Raw genomic sequence first — 17,476 nt, forward strand, 5'->3', positions numbered from 1 at the left:
TCAAAGCAAGTTCTTGAAGAGGGATCAACACTTTCAACACCCACGTATAAGTCTGTATATGATAAAAAGCACCAAAAAGCCAATACACACTTAAAACCTATGTTTAGGACCAATTTGAGGTTTTGGCCAACCTTTATTCTGAAGCGAACCACTGTGCGCTCGTTTGGCAGAAAAATCCATTGTCATTTGACTGTAAATGTCATTTGACCGAAAATGTCATCATAACATTGTCGTTTGACCGAACAGTTTGTATAACCGAACATGTCCTTTAGCCGAACGGATCATATGAACGTAGATTTCGTGAAACGGGTCATATGGACAGAAATGTCATCTGGCCAAACAAAAGTGAATGTGAAAAGTGTGAAGTGAATAATGCAAATTGGGAAGTGAGAAATAAATAATAAGAAGTGAGAAACAAGAAATGCGTAATGACGAGTGCTAAGTGGGAAACCTTAATGCGAAAGTGAGAAATATGATGTGTAATATGATTAGTCACTTCTCACTCCTTATTTCTAACTTCATACGTTTAACTTTTCGCAGTGAGAAGTTAGAAATAGAGAGTAAAAGGCGTCCCACTGCTCCTTTCTCGCCACACATTTCACACTTCTCCCTTTTCACAGTAGGAAGTGAGGAGTGAGAAGTAAGAAATAAGAAGCGTGAGATAAGGAATGAAGAGTGAGAAGCGAGACATCGAACTTCTCACTTCGCACTTTTTTTGCTCACTCCTCATTTCTCACTTTTCACTTCGCACTTCACTTTTCACAGTGGGAAATAAGATACGCAAAGTGCGTAGTGAGAAGTGAGAAGTGGTATAGGGCAAGTGAGAAATGAGAGAGAAAAATAAAGAAGAAGGAGGAAGGAAAAAATAAGAAACAGAAAATAAAGAAGGGACAAGGGAAAAAAGAATAAGGAAGCAGGAAGAAAGAAATAGGAAGGAAGTAGAGGAAAGTAAAAGATAGAAAACGAGACGGAAGAAGGATGAAAAAAGAATGTAAAAAAAAAGGATGATGAAAGAAGAGGGAAAATAGAAAAAAAAAATTAAGAAAGAATGATGCAAAAGGAAAAAAAAAACAGGAAGAAGCATAAAGGTAGAAGGAATAAGGAAGAAATAAAATGAAGAACTGACTTCTCACTTCTTACTTCTAATTTGGCGTAATGACCATTCGGCCCATTGGTTATTTGGCCTTATGACTATTCGGCCTGAGCATAGAGGTGCGTCATGGTGCAAACTACTTCCTAGTGGTATATCGCTTACAAATGGTGATAAGTACTTCGGATATAGTTTTATTTATACAGCATTCAGGCCGGCATGAAATACTATTACGAGTTCCATCATTTTATAATCAGTTATACTATCAATTACGACACTCATATGGCTGAGTATGTGTAGACTAGACTAGATCCCCGTGTATGTGTTTAAGGAAACAATGATGGTCAAGTGCACGATCTTTGTTCTTTCACCTTTCACACGCCTCAAGTCCTTCGTCCCATTTTGGGAATGACGTTTGCTTGGAAACTCATCTGAACCAGTCGAAAATATACAAACAGACGGTGCTCTAGATCTTAACATCTCTAGAAAATATATTTGAACATCACTCGGCCGAAATTTATCTAAACTGGAGTAACACAAACAGCTCCCGTATCACCGAATGAAAAAGTATTCTCCTTCGCCGATTTTCCTCCGGGAGATAGCGGTTATAAAAATTAATAGTGAAAAACAAATACGGCTCCGTTAAACCTTGTAGCACAAAAGTTCTGAAAGTGACACACACAAACACAAATTAATATATAAAAATATCACAATATTTTTTATTTTTTTGATTTTCGTAAGGAAAGAACTGATCAAAAACAGTTAGTTTATCTAAGGTAGACAGATCAAAAAAGCCCGGTTAAGACGCATGGTTTTTTGTTTTCGGTTGTTCACATTGTTCATTTGCAAATTTGCTTTTAATGCAATAAAAAAAATAAATAATTTAATTTTTGAATTATTCAATAACATTTTTGTAAAACAAGGCAGGCTTGTAACTTTGAAGTTCTTCACTTAAAACGACATAAATGGGAATATTTCGATAGATAAACTGCTCCTATTCGAAAGCGATAGGTACTTTTAGTTGAGCACTGGTAAACTCTATTCTGATTTCAGCTATCAAAGCCAAATCAAAGTTGTGCAAATTGTCTCAAATTCCGTACACAAATTGCAAATAGCACCAAATATGAACCAAATTACATAGCCTTCAACAAACTTGAACTATTTTCAAGAGAAATTAGATAAGGTCTGTGATTTGTAATTTGCTGCAACGCCAACAAATATGTGATTAGTAGACCTTTAAATCATGTGCAGTAGAAGAGGACCTGATGGTGCCAAACGTTCAGGGCGACTGGAAGTGATTTGCCCAGAATCTAGTCTAGGATACTCCATGCAGCGTAGGTTTATCGAGGGGCTGCAGCATTGTGCTACTAGCACATCGATTATCATGTAAGAGAAGCTTCAAAAATGTATGACATGTAAACAAATTCTGTATATCTGTTACAAAATATTTAGTAGCATATCGCGTAGTACGAAATAAACCGCATTTTAAAGTACTTAATAGCAAGAAAATATAATGAGAAAATCAGTTTCTCTCCTACAAGCAAATACACTTACCCGCTTTTTGTCGACAGTGCTTGAAGCTAAGATTTGCGCGCCTCCACTGCTACAGACTGGGCCTCACGATGCCTTAGGTCAACCGGTTCGTTCGTTTTTCCGGGAAAATAGCACAACCGCACTACAAACACCAACGACTGAAGAACAATGTCAAAGAAAAATGTTTCAAAACTCCCTTCCGTCTTGTTTGCACTCAGACTTTTATGGGGCCGTTATTATTCCGAAATTTAGTCTGAAAGGAAACCGTTCGGCGACACTCTAATCCGATCTTTGCGAAGAAAACTTCGTCTCCTACATCCAGCGGCGGAGCGGTGCCATTTGTAATGTGAGAAGAACCTTATTATCGCAATCCTATTTCTTCCGACGTTCGTGATATTATGTGTACTTAGGTACGCCGAGAGACGGGGTGAGTCCAAATTTCCACCCCGGCGGCGTCTACGATGAAACGGAACATTCCAACTCCATAAAATCTCGACCGACTTTCGAAAGGAAACCGGACTTGGGCTATAATTACAGCAGCTCTGTCACCGTTTACGAGCACTCGCGATGTTTTTCTTCCGCTACTGGTTTGGTTCCAAGCAATGGGTTCAGACCAGCTCGTTTGTCGTTAGAAAAGCGTGGACTTTTCCGAGCTGTAAACGGCCGGTAATTTGCTGCTGCAGCAATGAATGTGATCCGGCACCGTGCGCGTACTTCAAAGCAAGAGTAAATTTTCATCCACAACTGGGAATGGGAATGCCTGGAGCCACCACCAACCGAGCTGGCCTACAACAGTAGTGTCCGGGACCATGGTGTAGGTACGGAACGCAAATGTCTGGAAAGAACAAAGTAAAACAATGTTGAAAAGTGATTACTGTTGAACCAGTTCCGGAAGTGATTAAAAGATTTTTGTAGTTTTGTGTCGAGAGTGGTGTTCATATTGAGGGCAGAGAATTGAAAAATTGTGCAAGCTTATTATAATAATCAGATTGAGGATTTGAGAAATTCAAAGCGTTTTAATTACACCTAATTCTTTTTTTATATGACTTATATTTACTCATCTAAAATATTTGTCGTCGATTTATTGTAATAGTCGTTCCCGCTACTAGTCATTTTCGTAAGATAGTGTTCCATAGCACATTTATAACTTATCCTGCTGTCCGCGTTTGGTAATGACGGCATACGAGTGCGTGAAGGTCACACTTACACGCACACTTACGAGTCATCATTATCATACGGAGAAAGTTTGATAGTTAGAAAGTTTGCTAGACCCTTGCAAATGATTTTACTCAAAATGCTTCAATCATTGTAAAACTCTATATAGTATAATACATAATAATCTACCTAAATTCTGTCGATTGTCAGAAGCAAAGGATTTGCAAATAAAAGTACTTGTTAGATACTTTGAGCGATTATCGACTACATAGAGCAGTGAAGAATAGATGGATATTGAATAATTCCAATCCATTATTTTTATTGCGAGCAAATTCAGCATCCCCAACAGAATTCATACACAATAACGTGGTTGATGAAGCAAGCCACATGAAATGGCAACTTTTGTTAAGATAAGACTATTCGATTATGAAAAAGAATGCTCTGCTATTTTCTCTCAAGGGGTTGCTATTGAAGTGGTACTGGCACAAGAATGAACACGAACGTCAAAGTTGTGGCACAAGTGCAGGAGCAAGAAGGCCGATGGTACTGCTCCAAGAGGAGCAACAAAATCAACAAAAGTTTAATTTTGAGGACCGAACCATTGTTTCTAAAACAGAGGAAAACTCTTGAAATGAAAAGCGGAAAGATGATAGCTTCGGTGAATGCTGTTTAGTTTCTCTGCACCGAATGATGACAATCCACTCATACAGAGGTGTGCGCCGCCGCCACGAACGGTTTTTGGCATCACGCCGCCATCGACATTTTCGCATTATTGGTGCGCCTCCATTTAAAGTACTTAACGCCGGTTTTATCAAAAGAATTTTGTCGTGAATTCTAAAAGAATAGACAATGAAAATATCTCCAAAACCCTATATTTGCAGATGCATATCATGTGGAGAAATTGTTTCGAAACAACAATTTTTAACATATACCTAGTAAATTCCCTAGTCAATCCCCAGAAATATAAGAACAATTTTTGATTAAACTAAACTCGAATGGCGAATTCTAAAGGTTATGTTTGATTGATTGCTTTATGGAATCATTTTTAAATTTCTCTGGGCAATGCTTAATTTTGCCGTGAAAATGTGCAACGTTAGGATGAATAGGAAATAAAGTCCATCTTGATGGAAATTAATTGTACAGTTTCTAAATGTCCGGCTTTATGACACAAAACACAGCATTCATAATTTGATTCATAATCCAATATTTTTCCAAATGCGTTAAACAGATTCCATTCAAGCATTTTCGAACCATTTTTCACAAATTCTATTTCTTAATTCTGCAGCACACACGCCATTTAAAAATATATGGGAGACCGTCATTTTCGTCAAAACTTTGAATCCATAAGAGACATACAATATAAGAGAGTTATTTAATAACTATGTGAAATTTATCGAAAATTAGGAAAGGATTTTTTTTTGGAGATTCCTTGAAGGATGTTGATTGACGTTTGTTACGTCGTTATTTACGTCGAAAATTTTCACTTAAGCAAGGCATGTTGTGCCAATGCTTTCTACCTTTTGAGTGTCAAGCTTGAAAGAACTCACGCCGCCATTATCGAAAACAAATACTGGATTATAAATAAAGGAGAAAAGTGCAATACGCTCCCACATGGTAAATCACTCATACACTGCTCAAAATGGCATATTTGTCCCATGTGAATAGGAAATCCAGGAAAGATGGGACTGATATGCAATCATAGGCAGTATAATACGTTTCTGAACAAATTAGCGATCTCCAATAGGAAGATTGGAAGAAAAATCATCATTTAGCTTAGCTTAGTTTAGCTTTGACTGACTATATATATATACTTGTTGCTACTCCGTGATTGACCAGAATCAGTGAAATTGCACAAAGAATCAACTGAATGATTGACTGGGATTGTTCAAGCATTCTAAGTGTGCAAGTTTCAGTTACTCTAAGAAATTCAAATGATCAATAACGGCGCCGGCCACGTCCTTGTAGTCAGTTAGGGAAGAAGGAAGAATATTAGTAGGTTGTTTTGCTATTTGAAGACAACCGTGTTTACCTCTGCGTCTCCACACAAAACCACAGGAAGGATTATCAGTTAATTGGTAGGCATCGTTGGATCTGGATTCACTGATAAGTGATACGACCGATGCCATTCTTCATACGCAGTGATTTTACCTAGCCATGAATCGGGCGCGAAAAGTAGTACAAACTAACTACAGGCCTACCGGGCGCGCAATGCAGAACACAATATTTCGACCGATCGCGCGATCGTTCTGCTGTCCGAAACAAGATAAATCACGCACTGAACTGATTTTTATTACCGGCCGTGCAATACAGAACACAACGTTCTGCTGTCCGAAACAAGAGAAATCACGCACTGAACTCATTGGAAAAAAAATCATCATTTTTACTTAAATTTATAAATTTGCGATACTCCGATCTCACCCGTAAACAAAGAACCGTTCACCATTATTTCACATGCATTTGAGTAATTTTACAGCTCCAATCGGGCGTTTTGCCAGTGGCTACATCCCCATTTTAAAACACAGTCACAAAACCTCGTTGTTTTGAATATCATAAGTTTTGTAAATTTTGCATCTGCACGTTGAAATGGTTCGATATTCTTGTTTATAAAAGGTCAAAACATCTAAAAAGTTTAAAAAGTACATATTGAACTGATCTCCCTTAGTTGTGATTCACCTTACTGCGCTTCTGAACACGACGAGATTTCGACACAAAAACAAAAATTTACTGGGAGTTTTGAATAAACATCTTCAGAAATGTATTTTTTAAGTAGACAAATTTCACGTATAAAGGACAATAATTCCTGTGGAAGTTTGGTACAAGTTTCCGTGGAGCTTCGAAAGACTTTCTCGATCAAATTTAAGCATTTTTTTTATAGATGCCTGCAACCCTGGGCTGGCTCACCTCTCTGTTATAAATGATTTCCCTACGAAACTCGGAATAATTTCTCTAGGAAATAAGAAAAAATATGCAAAACTCAAACAATTTCCCGTGGCAAATTGAAATAACTTTCCGTGGCACTTTCTCTACCTGAGAAAGTTCGGAAGCATTTTTCGTGGAAATTTTATAAATTATTCCGTAGAAATTCGGAAGAAATTTACGTGGAAAAAAAAAGTTTTCGATGTTGAAAATATTTCTTAAGTCTTGGGAAATGATTAATTATTTTTATTTTTAGAGCGTCTTAGGGGAAATGCTACAAGGTTAAAAGACTATTGTTCTTCCATTTACTTCCACTATTCACTTTTATGTATCAACAAGCAGATACGTATTTCGTTTCCTACTTGAAAACTTCTTCAGTGTTTGTTATCGATATCAAACACTGAAGAAGTTTCCAAGTAGGAAACGAAATACGTATCTGCTTGTTGATACATAAAAGTGAATAGTGGAAGTAAATGGAAGAATAATAGTCTTCTAACCTCTCAGGGAAAATTCAGAAAAATTTCCCCCTGAACTCGACAACATTCGACAAAACATCCTCGTCCGAATTTCATGAGGCATTTTTTTCGAAAATTTCGAATGAATTTTAATAGAAAAATTGAAAAAAAAATCCCGTGGAAGATCAAAAGCATTCTAGTCTAAAAGTCTAAATTCGAAAAAATCTAGTGGAAACTCTTATAAATTTTCCGAGGATATAAGAAAGAATTACCCTTCGCAATTCGAAAGAATTTCACAGGCAAACAAGGAAAAAAATCTCGAATGAATTCAACAAAATTTTCAAGGGTTATTCTTTCAAATTTCCTTAGAACCTTTTCCCAAATTTCATCGCAAAATTCTATCGACTTTCATCGTAAAAAATCGGAAGAATCTTTTAAATTTCCCTTGAAAATTCGAAAAATGGAAATTTTGAAGCATTTTCCATAGAAATTTGAAATAACTCTAAGTGAAAATTTGCAAGAACTTATCTGAATAATCGGAATTTTATGGAAAAAAAATACGAAAGAAGCCCAGGAGCGTTTCTCAAGGAAATTCGTAACAATTTCTCCAGCTAATTTAGAAGAAATTTCAAAAAAGATCCCGAGGAAATTCGAAAGAATTTTCAGAGAAAACTTGAAAGAAGTTCCGGAGAAGAAAATTTTAAACAAGTATTTCTCGAGGAATTACTAAAAAATGTCCTGAGAAAATATTGTGGAATGTCCACGAAAAATTCTCATGAATTTCCTTTGGTATTTTTTTGAATACCTCGGGAGATTCATTTTGATTACCTCCTGGAATTCTTCAGTAATTTGTTTTCTAAACATCCATTCACACAAATTTCCTCGAGATTTTTTTTTCTAGAATTCTCAAGCCGACAATTTTTTTTTTTTCAGTTTCCCGAGAAAATTTTAAAGAATCTAAAAAATTCTCGTGAAAACAGAAAAGAATTGCTTGTGGAAATTTGAGAGATTTTTTGACGTCTGTCTTTTCTTTATTGGGGTACATTTAGCGACTGCGAAAATCGGATGCCGATAGACTTTAAACGATAATATCTCAGCCGTTTCTCGATGGATTTCCAATATTTTTGGCCCATTCCATCAAGGATGTGTCAACGCTTCATTGTATTGTTCTAAAAATACAGATGTTCAATTATTCATTATTGAAAATTGGCAAACAATTTAGAAATGGTAGAACAACCAATCCCGTGCATGCATCGCAAGCACAGACATCAAAATCAAGCAACTTGGGAGTTTGGCTCGAACAAGATTTCACGCAGAGCAGACGCAGCGGAGCCGAAATACCAGCAAGATGGCACTAGTAGCATTTTGAACGGAACACCATCGCATTGGGGGCCCTCCTTAGTCGTGTGGTAAGATGCGCGGCTACAAAGCAAGACCATGCTGAGGGTGGCTTGGTTCGATTCCCGGTGCCGGTCTAGGCAATTTTCGGATTGGAAATTGTCTCGACTTCCCTGGGCATAAAAGTATCATCGTGCTAGCCTTATGATATACGAATGCAAAAATGGTAACCTGGCTTAGAAACCTCGCAGTTAATAACTGTGGAAGTGCTTAATGAACACTAAGCTGCGAGGCGGCTCTGTCCCAGTGTGGGGATGTAATGCCAAAGAAGAAGAAGAAGAAGACCATCGCATTGATGGTGGTCACCGGCGTCGGTGGTCATCATTCAACTTCATTCAACCAGAATTTTATGTGAAGAAAGGGTTGATTACAAAAATGTCGTCTGTTGCGATCCAGCGTGATGCAGAGAATTTATTCTAAATGGTGGCGTCTAATCGAAAATTCATCGAGCTTGGTTGCAGTAAGTTATCTGTACGGATGATTTCCCCAAAATCTCACAAGCAAACCTTATTTGTGATTGGTAGGCTTTAAGCTACGAAATATGAATTTATTAGCATTATTTATAAAATTCTCAAACCTTTTCATCTTACAATTTTTGGTGAACCTTTGCAATTAAATGTGGATTTACTATGCAAATTCTTTCGATCGGCACTGTTCGGTTTAAACTAGATTATAAGAGATGATTTAGGTTAAATATAGTTTAGGAACGTAGTTTTAGATGCTTACAATAGTTTTAGCTTTGATGTGCTTGTCTTAGGTATAAGTAGATATGTAATAGTATCGTATAGTTGCTTGATCTATATTTAGGACGGATTAGGTAAGTTAACATTGCTTTGTTTTTGTATTCTACATGTTTACCTCAGCGAAACTTTGTACTCTGTTTATTTCACAATATCTATCGTTTATACCTGCATGCACCTTTTAGTAATAAGTTACAATAAGGAATTTTACTGTTTAATAACTTAAGGGAAATTTAAGATATAAACTCTTAATAGCATACAATGCACTCACTATCTAGTTCACGTTTTGTTTTTACTTCTTGTTATCAATCAATTTTGCTTCTCTTTACCTTCTACCGTAGTCTGTGTTATCTCTTACTTCTACGTAGTTAGCGAATCGCTTTAGTGTTGACCATCACACTGACCACAGTTGAACTGCTACGGGGGGTCTCGTCGTGACATCCCCCCTCCCGTAAACCCTAGTCACGGGTCTGATTAACTGAAACACCTGACTCAGGTTTACTATCATCCAGCACGTCGAGAACCGCTAGTTTTACCGCCGCTCGCCGCAGCACTGCCGATGCTGTCCGCACTAACGCCTGGCGAACGCGTCCATCCCGTCCCGGAATGACTCGTTCTACACGACCACGAATCCATTGGTTTCGTTTAGATCCGTCGACGATCAATACCAAGTCTCCAACCTTCAAATCTCGTGCTTCCTCAAACCATTTGGATCTACGCGCTATGATAGGCGAATACTCCTTGATCCATCTACGCCAGAAGTCATCGCAGATTGACTGTGCCAGCTTCCAGCTACTTCGTAGAACTCCTCGTTGCAGCACCGATTCAGAAGGCAGAATTTTCAGGCCACTAGAGTTACCTAGCAGGAAGTGGTTGGGTGTAAGCGACTCCTGGTCTGCCGAATTTAATGGAATGTACGTAAGAGGCCTCGAGTTGATGATGAACTCTGCTTCAACCAAAATTGTCTCCAGCGTCTCATCGTCCGGTTTCCGAGGGGCCTCGGCTACTGCACCCATTGCTACTTTCACAGAGCGCACGAGGCGCTCCCAAACTCCTCCCATGTGGGGAGCTGCTGGTGGATTAAACAACCACTTAGTATCGGCACTTGTAAAGGTAGAAGTCAATTCTTTGCTAGCACCTTGAAAACACGTACCGTTGTCACTGTAGACTTCAGCGGGTGGACCACGTCGTGCCACGAATCGTCGAATTGCCATGATACACGATTCTGCGGAAAGGCTATGCATGCACAAGTTCAATATGAACTGCACGCACTGTAAGACACGTGAACGCAGCCACCCAACGTTTTACGTTGTTTATTCCTACCCTGACCAAGATTGGCCCGAAATAGTCGACGCCGACGAATTTGAATTCCAGAACGAACGGTTGCAGACGGGACGATAGAAGCTGAGCCATTGCAGGGGTTTAAGGTTCGCTTTTTTTCACACGGCACATTACACATTCTTTCGATACCTTATCAGTGAGATCGTTGACGCATTTCGTTGACAACAGTCTCCCAATTAGCGTGCCGAAAACGGCGGTGATACCAATCAGTGATAAGATTCGTAATAAGATGTTGCCTAGGTAAAATAACAGGATACTTGGCCTCAAACAATGCGCACTCTGCATCACCAATACGGCTCCACATACAAAGAACTTCATATTCGTCGAGGTATGACCACGTTTTGTAAATCGAGCTTGCCTTGGAAACGCGAGCGCGTCGCATCTTCGGTGCCTCTTTAGTTGCGGACAGAACCGAAATCTCTACGGGGAAGCATTCTCCTTGAGCTATTTTCCACAAAGTCTCCTCAGCTCTTTGCAACTCCTCCTGCTCGAGAGAGCAAATCTTCAAACTCTTTCCGCTCCGCTTGTAACGTAAGTTTGAAATGAAACGAAGAACGTAAGCAATTGTACGTAGCATTCTCTCTAAACGGTTGAACCTAGTAACGTCGATCAGCGGAGCTGGTGACCAGTGGACATGAACTGGACGCATTTCTTCTTGAGTGGTAATATTCTGAGGGCGCTGAGGCCAATGCTCTTCGGGTTGATGCAAGAAGGCTGGACCTCTGAACCATGGATTTGCTTGTTGGAAATCAGGACCGTTTCCCCACTTTGTCGCCTTATCCGCTACGTTAAGCTTTGTGTTGATCCACCTCCAGTCTTGAGGATCACTGAGGGTGAGGATTTCTCCCACTCTGACTGCAACAAATTTCTGGAACCGACGATGGTCTGAGAATATCCAGGCCAACACTGTGGTCGAATCTGTCCACATATAGGTGCGTGACACTGGAAACTCGTGATTTTTCAAGACAGTCTTAAGATATTGAGCTCCGAGAACAGCGGCCTTCAGCTCTAATCGCGGAATTGATAATGTCTTCAGTGGGGCTACCTTGCTTTTCGCTCCGACAAGAGCCACTTGAATGCAGTTGCCACCTAGTAACCGAAAATAGACGACGCAGCAGTATGCCGCTTCGCTTGCATCAACGAATACATGAGCTTCCAGCTGTCGAGTGCTATTTAAGGATGGAGCAAAGTAACAACGGGGTATGCGAAGACTTTCTAGTTGACCGAAGCATTGCACCCACTGCCGCCATTGGCGAAATGAATTTGGGCTAATTTTCTCGTCCCATTCCGTACCCGAGGCCCTTATACCCTGGATAATAATTTTTCCATGGATCAGAAAGAAGGAAATGAGCCCTAGAGGATCGAATAGGCTCATGATAACTTTGAGTACTTCTCGCTTTGTGGGAATGCGATCTTCATCAAGGACAGAAAGCAATTCCCTACGTAGAGTTATTGTGTACGTGAAACAATCGACTTTGGGCAGCCACATCATTCCCAAAACAGATTCCACATTTTCACTTCTTTCTAATGCAAGTTCTTTTTTGCTATTCGTTGGTGTCACACCGATTCGTTCCATCACTTCCGAAGAGTTTGAGAGGAAGTTTCGGATGTCGAACCCTCCTTTCGAGTGAACGTATTTCACTTCCTCAACAACTTCCACAGCTTCTTGGGTTGATTCGAAACTGCCTAAGAAGTCGTCGACGTAGTGATGCTTTACTATTGCTTTGTAGGCTCTAGGATATCGATCGGCGAATTGCTTTGCGTTAAGGTTCTTAACGAACTGGGCTGAGACTGGCGAACACGTGGATCCGAAGGTGGCGACGTCCATAACGAAAACTTGTATATCGTCCTTCGGCTTGTCGCGCCAAAGGAAGCATTGAGAGAGACGATCTTGTTCCCTAATCTGCACCTGGTGGAACATCTCTCTTATGTCGCCGCACACGGCCACAGGAAATTGGCGGAATGAACTAAGAACTGCTACCAGGGAAGTTAGTAGGTCGGGCCCTTTCAGCAACTTCGAATTAAATGACACTCCATCCACAGTGGCCCTGGCGTCCCAGATGAGGCGCACCTTCTGCTTTCTTGGATGTTGGACCACTCCCAAGGGCAAAAATCACATACGACTGCGGTCATATGAGTCCAACTCAGTTTGAGTCGCCTTGTGCGCGTAACCTTTTCGCTCGTAGTCATAGATCTGGTCACGTACACAATCTGCTATCGATGTATCCTTTGCAAGCTTGCGCTCCAAGCCTAGTAAACGACGCACAGCCATAGGATAACTGTCTGGAAAGTTGGGTTCATCTGTTCGCCACAAAAGACCTGTCTCAAATCTCTCACCGACCCGCTGCGTTGTTTTTTCTAGTAGTATTCTCGCTCGTTTGTCATCCTCTGACTCCAGACCTTCATGTTGATTCTGGATTCCATCGTTGTCTATTGTGAAGAAGTCTCGTAGCTGTTCGTTCAATAAACGATCCGAATCTGCTGCTGCTGCGGAATGAAAGTTGACGACAGCTCGGACACTACTGGTATTGTTCGCACTACCATAAACAGTCCACCCCAGTCGACACTTGGCTGCTATTGGGTCGTTTGATCCGCCCTCACGAAGTTTCAGCGGCACACCAAGCCGCAAGTTGTCCAAACCTATCAGAAGCTGCGGTTGAACCGTATCGTAGTTTTCCATAGGAAGACCTCTAAGATGTGGAAATCGTTGAGCCAACTCTCTGTAGTTAAGCTGCTGGCTAGGCAGAACTAAACTGCTCACAGTTCTTGCCTGACGAAGTTCGAATCGTGCTGAATCGCCTTTTCCTGATATTTCTAACTTGATTTCTTGGGACTTACTCTCACTCCGTTTCATGTTACCCGTCCACTGAAGAGTAAGTGGTTTAATGGGACCTGACACACCTAGGTGCTTGGCGACATTCCTCTCTAACAATGTTATTTCCGACCCTTCGTCGATAAAGGCAAATACGGATACGCTTCTTCCCTTATTGTAAAGGACCACCGGCAGTATACGGAAAAGAGCTTGTGGTTTTACAGAGGATTGGTTGGATGAGCAGTTGATGGAATGTGTTGGTGTGGGAGAGTGGAGTAATGTATGGTGCTTCAAGCGACATCCTTCCACTGCACAGCCTTGCCAAGACTTACATGGCCATTTCCGTGGTTATTCAGGCAGGTTCTGCATAGGCCCTTTTTCTGTATAGTCTTCCATCGCTCATCGAGGCTCATCTCTTTAAACTGGAAACAATCTGCTACTCTGTGGCCCTCCAGCTACACATATTACATTGTTTAACGGGTTTTCGTTGATGCCCAGTTGAAGGTAGCTTACTGCTTATATTTCCTCCTGTAAGTGGGCATGGATATTGGCATTCTCCCTTGGCCTCTGCTTCTCGTTTCGATGTGCCTTATCGTGAGACGGGAGCTCGAAACAGACTTCACTTGCTGCGACGACTTGCTTTTCCATAAATAACCCGAATGTTGCGAGATTCACCAACGCGTGGTTTCCCTTGAATGAGGCCCACTCCATTTTCATGGAGCCCGGTAGCTTATCGATTAGCTCCTGCATCATCGTCGGGTTGGATAGATGCTGTTCTAGTTTTGCAGCTCGAAGATGGTCGACAAAATTTCCAACTGACAATCCAAATTCTATTACGGTATCCAATCGATCTTGCCTTGGTCCCGGTGTACGCCGAACTTTCTCTAAAAGAGATTTTAGTAGAAGCTCTGGCCGACCGTAGCGTATGCGGAGAGTTTCGATGGCGTGCGGTACGCTTTCCGGTAGCAATAGTTTACTGCAGACAGACTCTTTAGCATGACCCGCCAAACACTGCTGAAGACGGATAAGATTTTCAGCGTTTGTGTACCCGCAGGTTGTCGTCGATTGTTCATAACTACTAATGAACATCGGCCAGTCAATTGGATTCCCATCGAATCTAGGAAGCTGCTTCCCAACTACCTGTCGTGCTGCAATGTGCTGTGTTTGCAGTGCAACGGCACGATCAGCTGTGATCGCCTGTGCCGGTGCTTCAAAGTACGCGTCCTCTTGGTTGTTGCGTCCTCGGTGACCGTCTAACTGCTGCCTCGGTGTATTTGTAGGGCCAAGGATTGGTGGTAGTTGAGTTGGGTTCTGAAGCACAGGAACTTCTGCGTATTGATGGCATGATTGTGTGCTACCTGAGGGCATCAAGTGCACAGGGTCTAGCTGAACACATTGTTCATACTGCTGTGATTGACGAATCCGCTGTCCAGATAACGGCTGACACACCTGATATTGTGGCAATGTCTGACTTTGCCTACGCTCCTGTGCAATTTGCCCATGCGATGCAATTTGGTACACCTGCTGATGTTGTTGGAAGACTGGTTGCGACTTTGCCATGTACTTATGGAAAGGTTGCACAACGGTTTCTGAACGTGCCTGCGGCAATTTGAGAGACAGATTTTCCATTCTTGAACGGTGAACTGGTGATGTAACTACCGGATTATTTAGCAGCAAAGCGGTCCTTTGATGTGCTAACGGGTCTTGGGTAACGGTAAATTGAAGGCCTTTATACGTTTTCTGTTCATTCGTTGCCGCTTCTCCAGCAAATCTTCCGTCGGCAAGGTGATCTTCTAGCCAGGTCTTGACCTTTTCCTGTAAATCTGGAACCGAATCCACCACGCTACCGCTCTCCGACATCATTTTTAAAAGCGCGTTCTTCTTTTCTATCGATTCGCGTCGTATCATTTGCTGTTTTGCAAGTAACGATCTTTGGTCGTCAAGCTTTCGCTGGCGTAATCTTCTTTCTTCCTCCATTAGCTGCCTTTTCTCTTCGATTTGACGCTGCTCTTCCTCCAGCTCACGCTTATGTAGCTCTTCCTGTTCTTTTAACTCCTGCTCCTTCATTGCCTTCTCTTCTTCGATCACCTTCATTTGTGCTTCTAGCGCAGCCGCTTGCATACTGGTAGTTTGACTAGCGGGTGCCGATGGAATTTTCCTTTCTTCAGTTTTACCACCGGATTTGGCCGAACGATTGTCAGCTCTCGGCTTCTTCAAACGTTTCATCTTATCGTCACTCACCTTTGTATCGCATTCCTTGCAAATGTACTGCCGATCTTTTACCGTCTCATCTACGCCCGCGCATGAGAAATGTTCCCAGGACTGACACTTATCGCATGCAACCATTCGGGCATCCGCTGTGTCCGATCGATTACACGATTTGCAATTGGACACGATCGCATCTTGGTTTTCTCCTTCCATTGCGCTATTTCACGTACAAAAATTCTTAAAGAATTGTACGGATGATTTCCCCAAAATCTCACAAGCAAACCTTATTTGTGATTGGTAGGCTTTAAGCTACGAAATATGAATTTATTAGCATTATTTATAAAATTCTCAAACCTTTTCATCTTACAATTTTTGGTGAACCTTTGCAATTAAATGTGGATTTACTATGCAAATTCTTTCGATCGGCACTGTTCGGTTTAAACTAGATTATAAGAGATGATTTAGGTTAAATATAGTTTAGGAACGTAGTTTTAGATACTTACAATAGTTTTAGCTTTGATGTGCTTGTCTTAGGTATAAGTAGATATGTAATAGTATCGTATAGTTGCTTGATCTATATTTAGGACGGATTAGGTAAGTTAACAATGCCTTGTTATTGTATTCTACATGTTTACCTCAGCGAAACTTTGTACTCTGTTTATTTCACAATATCTATCGTTTATACCTGCATGCACCTTTTAGCAATAAGTTACAATAAGGAATTTTACTGTTTAATAACTTAAGGGAAATTTAAGATATAAACTCTTAATAGCATACAATGCACTCACTATCTAGTTCACGTTTTGTTTTTACTTCTTGTTATCAATCAATTTTGCTTCTCTTTACCTTCTACCGTAGTCTGTGTTATCTCTTACTTCTACGTAGTTAGCGAATCGCTTTAGTGTTGACCATCACACTGACCACAGTTGAACTGCTACGGGGGGTCTCGTCGTGACATTATCTGAAAAGCGCATTAGGGAAAGAAAATTGGTTCTTCTCAGGACCAGCATTTTCTGGACAGAAAAGGTTGATTGCAAAAATGCCCTGTTTCGATGGCATCGCCGTGATAGCTTGGTTGCTGTTAGTGATCTCATCCATTCGAACAAATGTATTGCCTTATCTCCCTCCGAAGCGCTTGTGATTTTGCTACCGAAGGCCAACTTTCTGTCGTTTCCAAACGATTAAGTTTTGATCTTGAAAGAAAATTAATCTCGGATTAACCTTCTTTTGTATAAAATGGCGAACCAGAAAATAAATCGATTTCATTTCTAATGCAGGGTTTCGACTTTTCATTTCAATGATACCAAAGCAAGCGTTTTTCGGGCCAAGAGAAAATCTTGTTTCGTTGTTTATGTTGAGGATCATCTTTCACCCATCAATCTTTTCTCTAGAATTAGCATTGGAAGATAAACGAAAATCTTGCATATTAGATGAAAATTCTTTTTCGTTTCATCACTTTTACCTCTCACTCACTTTTCGCGAGAATTATCTCAGAACAATTACAAAATTGTATGGCCGCGTCGGGATTCGAACTCAGAATAGTAACAATAATAGCTGTGGGGATGCGCTCACTCTAGCCACACCACCTTGCTATCTGTATGAAAGCATTAGGTTATTTGTTCCACATAAGCTACTACCATTTGCATTTATGGTGCCACGAAAAGACTCGAATATGAAAGAAAAAGAGTAAACCAACGTTTAGCGGCAATCGAAGTGAGCGAAAAATTGTTATCACACTCCAGGCTGTTTTTCTTTCCCGAAAAGCGATTTCTCCCCGAAAACTTTTGTGAGGGAAAATCATGTGCTCCTGAGATTGAGTGAGCATTAC

General features: G+C 40.7%; 2 protein-coding genes and 2 long non-coding RNA genes across 5 annotated transcripts in view; all 4 read right to left on the reverse strand.

Moving 5' to 3' along the window:
• LOC134210848 (uncharacterized) overlaps positions 1–17,476 on the reverse strand; it is a 331,227-nt gene that overhangs the window by 268,658 nt on the left and 45,093 nt on the right. For both annotated transcript variants that reach the window (XM_062687203.1, XM_062687202.1), the window contains exon 2: positions 2,645–3,458. The gene's annotated coding sequence lies outside the window, so the exon portion shown is untranslated. The remainder of the gene's footprint in view (positions 1–2,644; positions 3,459–17,476) is intronic.
• Positions 9,008–9,477, reverse strand: LOC134215115 (uncharacterized). The gene is made up of 4 exons (XR_009980031.1): positions 9,406–9,477; positions 9,274–9,344; positions 9,138–9,212; positions 9,008–9,079 (listed from the first exon to the last, which is right to left on the reverse strand). It is a non-coding gene; the product is annotated as an uncharacterized LOC134215115 (long non-coding RNA).
• Positions 10,762–12,549, reverse strand: LOC134209246 (uncharacterized). The gene has a single exon (XM_062685230.1). It carries the CDS (start codon positions 12,547–12,549, stop codon positions 10,762–10,764), a length of 1,788 nt encoding a protein of 595 aa, XP_062541214.1.
• On the reverse strand, positions 15,896–16,357 carry LOC134215116 (uncharacterized). The gene is made up of 4 exons (XR_009980032.1): positions 16,284–16,357; positions 16,152–16,222; positions 16,016–16,090; positions 15,896–15,957 (listed from the first exon to the last, which is right to left on the reverse strand). It is a non-coding gene; the product is annotated as an uncharacterized LOC134215116 (long non-coding RNA).

Source organism: Armigeres subalbatus, chromosome 2, assembly GCF_024139115.2.
Source record: "Armigeres subalbatus isolate Guangzhou_Male chromosome 2, GZ_Asu_2, whole genome shotgun sequence".
Lineage (NCBI taxonomy): Eukaryota > Metazoa > Arthropoda > Insecta > Diptera > Culicidae > Armigeres > Armigeres subalbatus.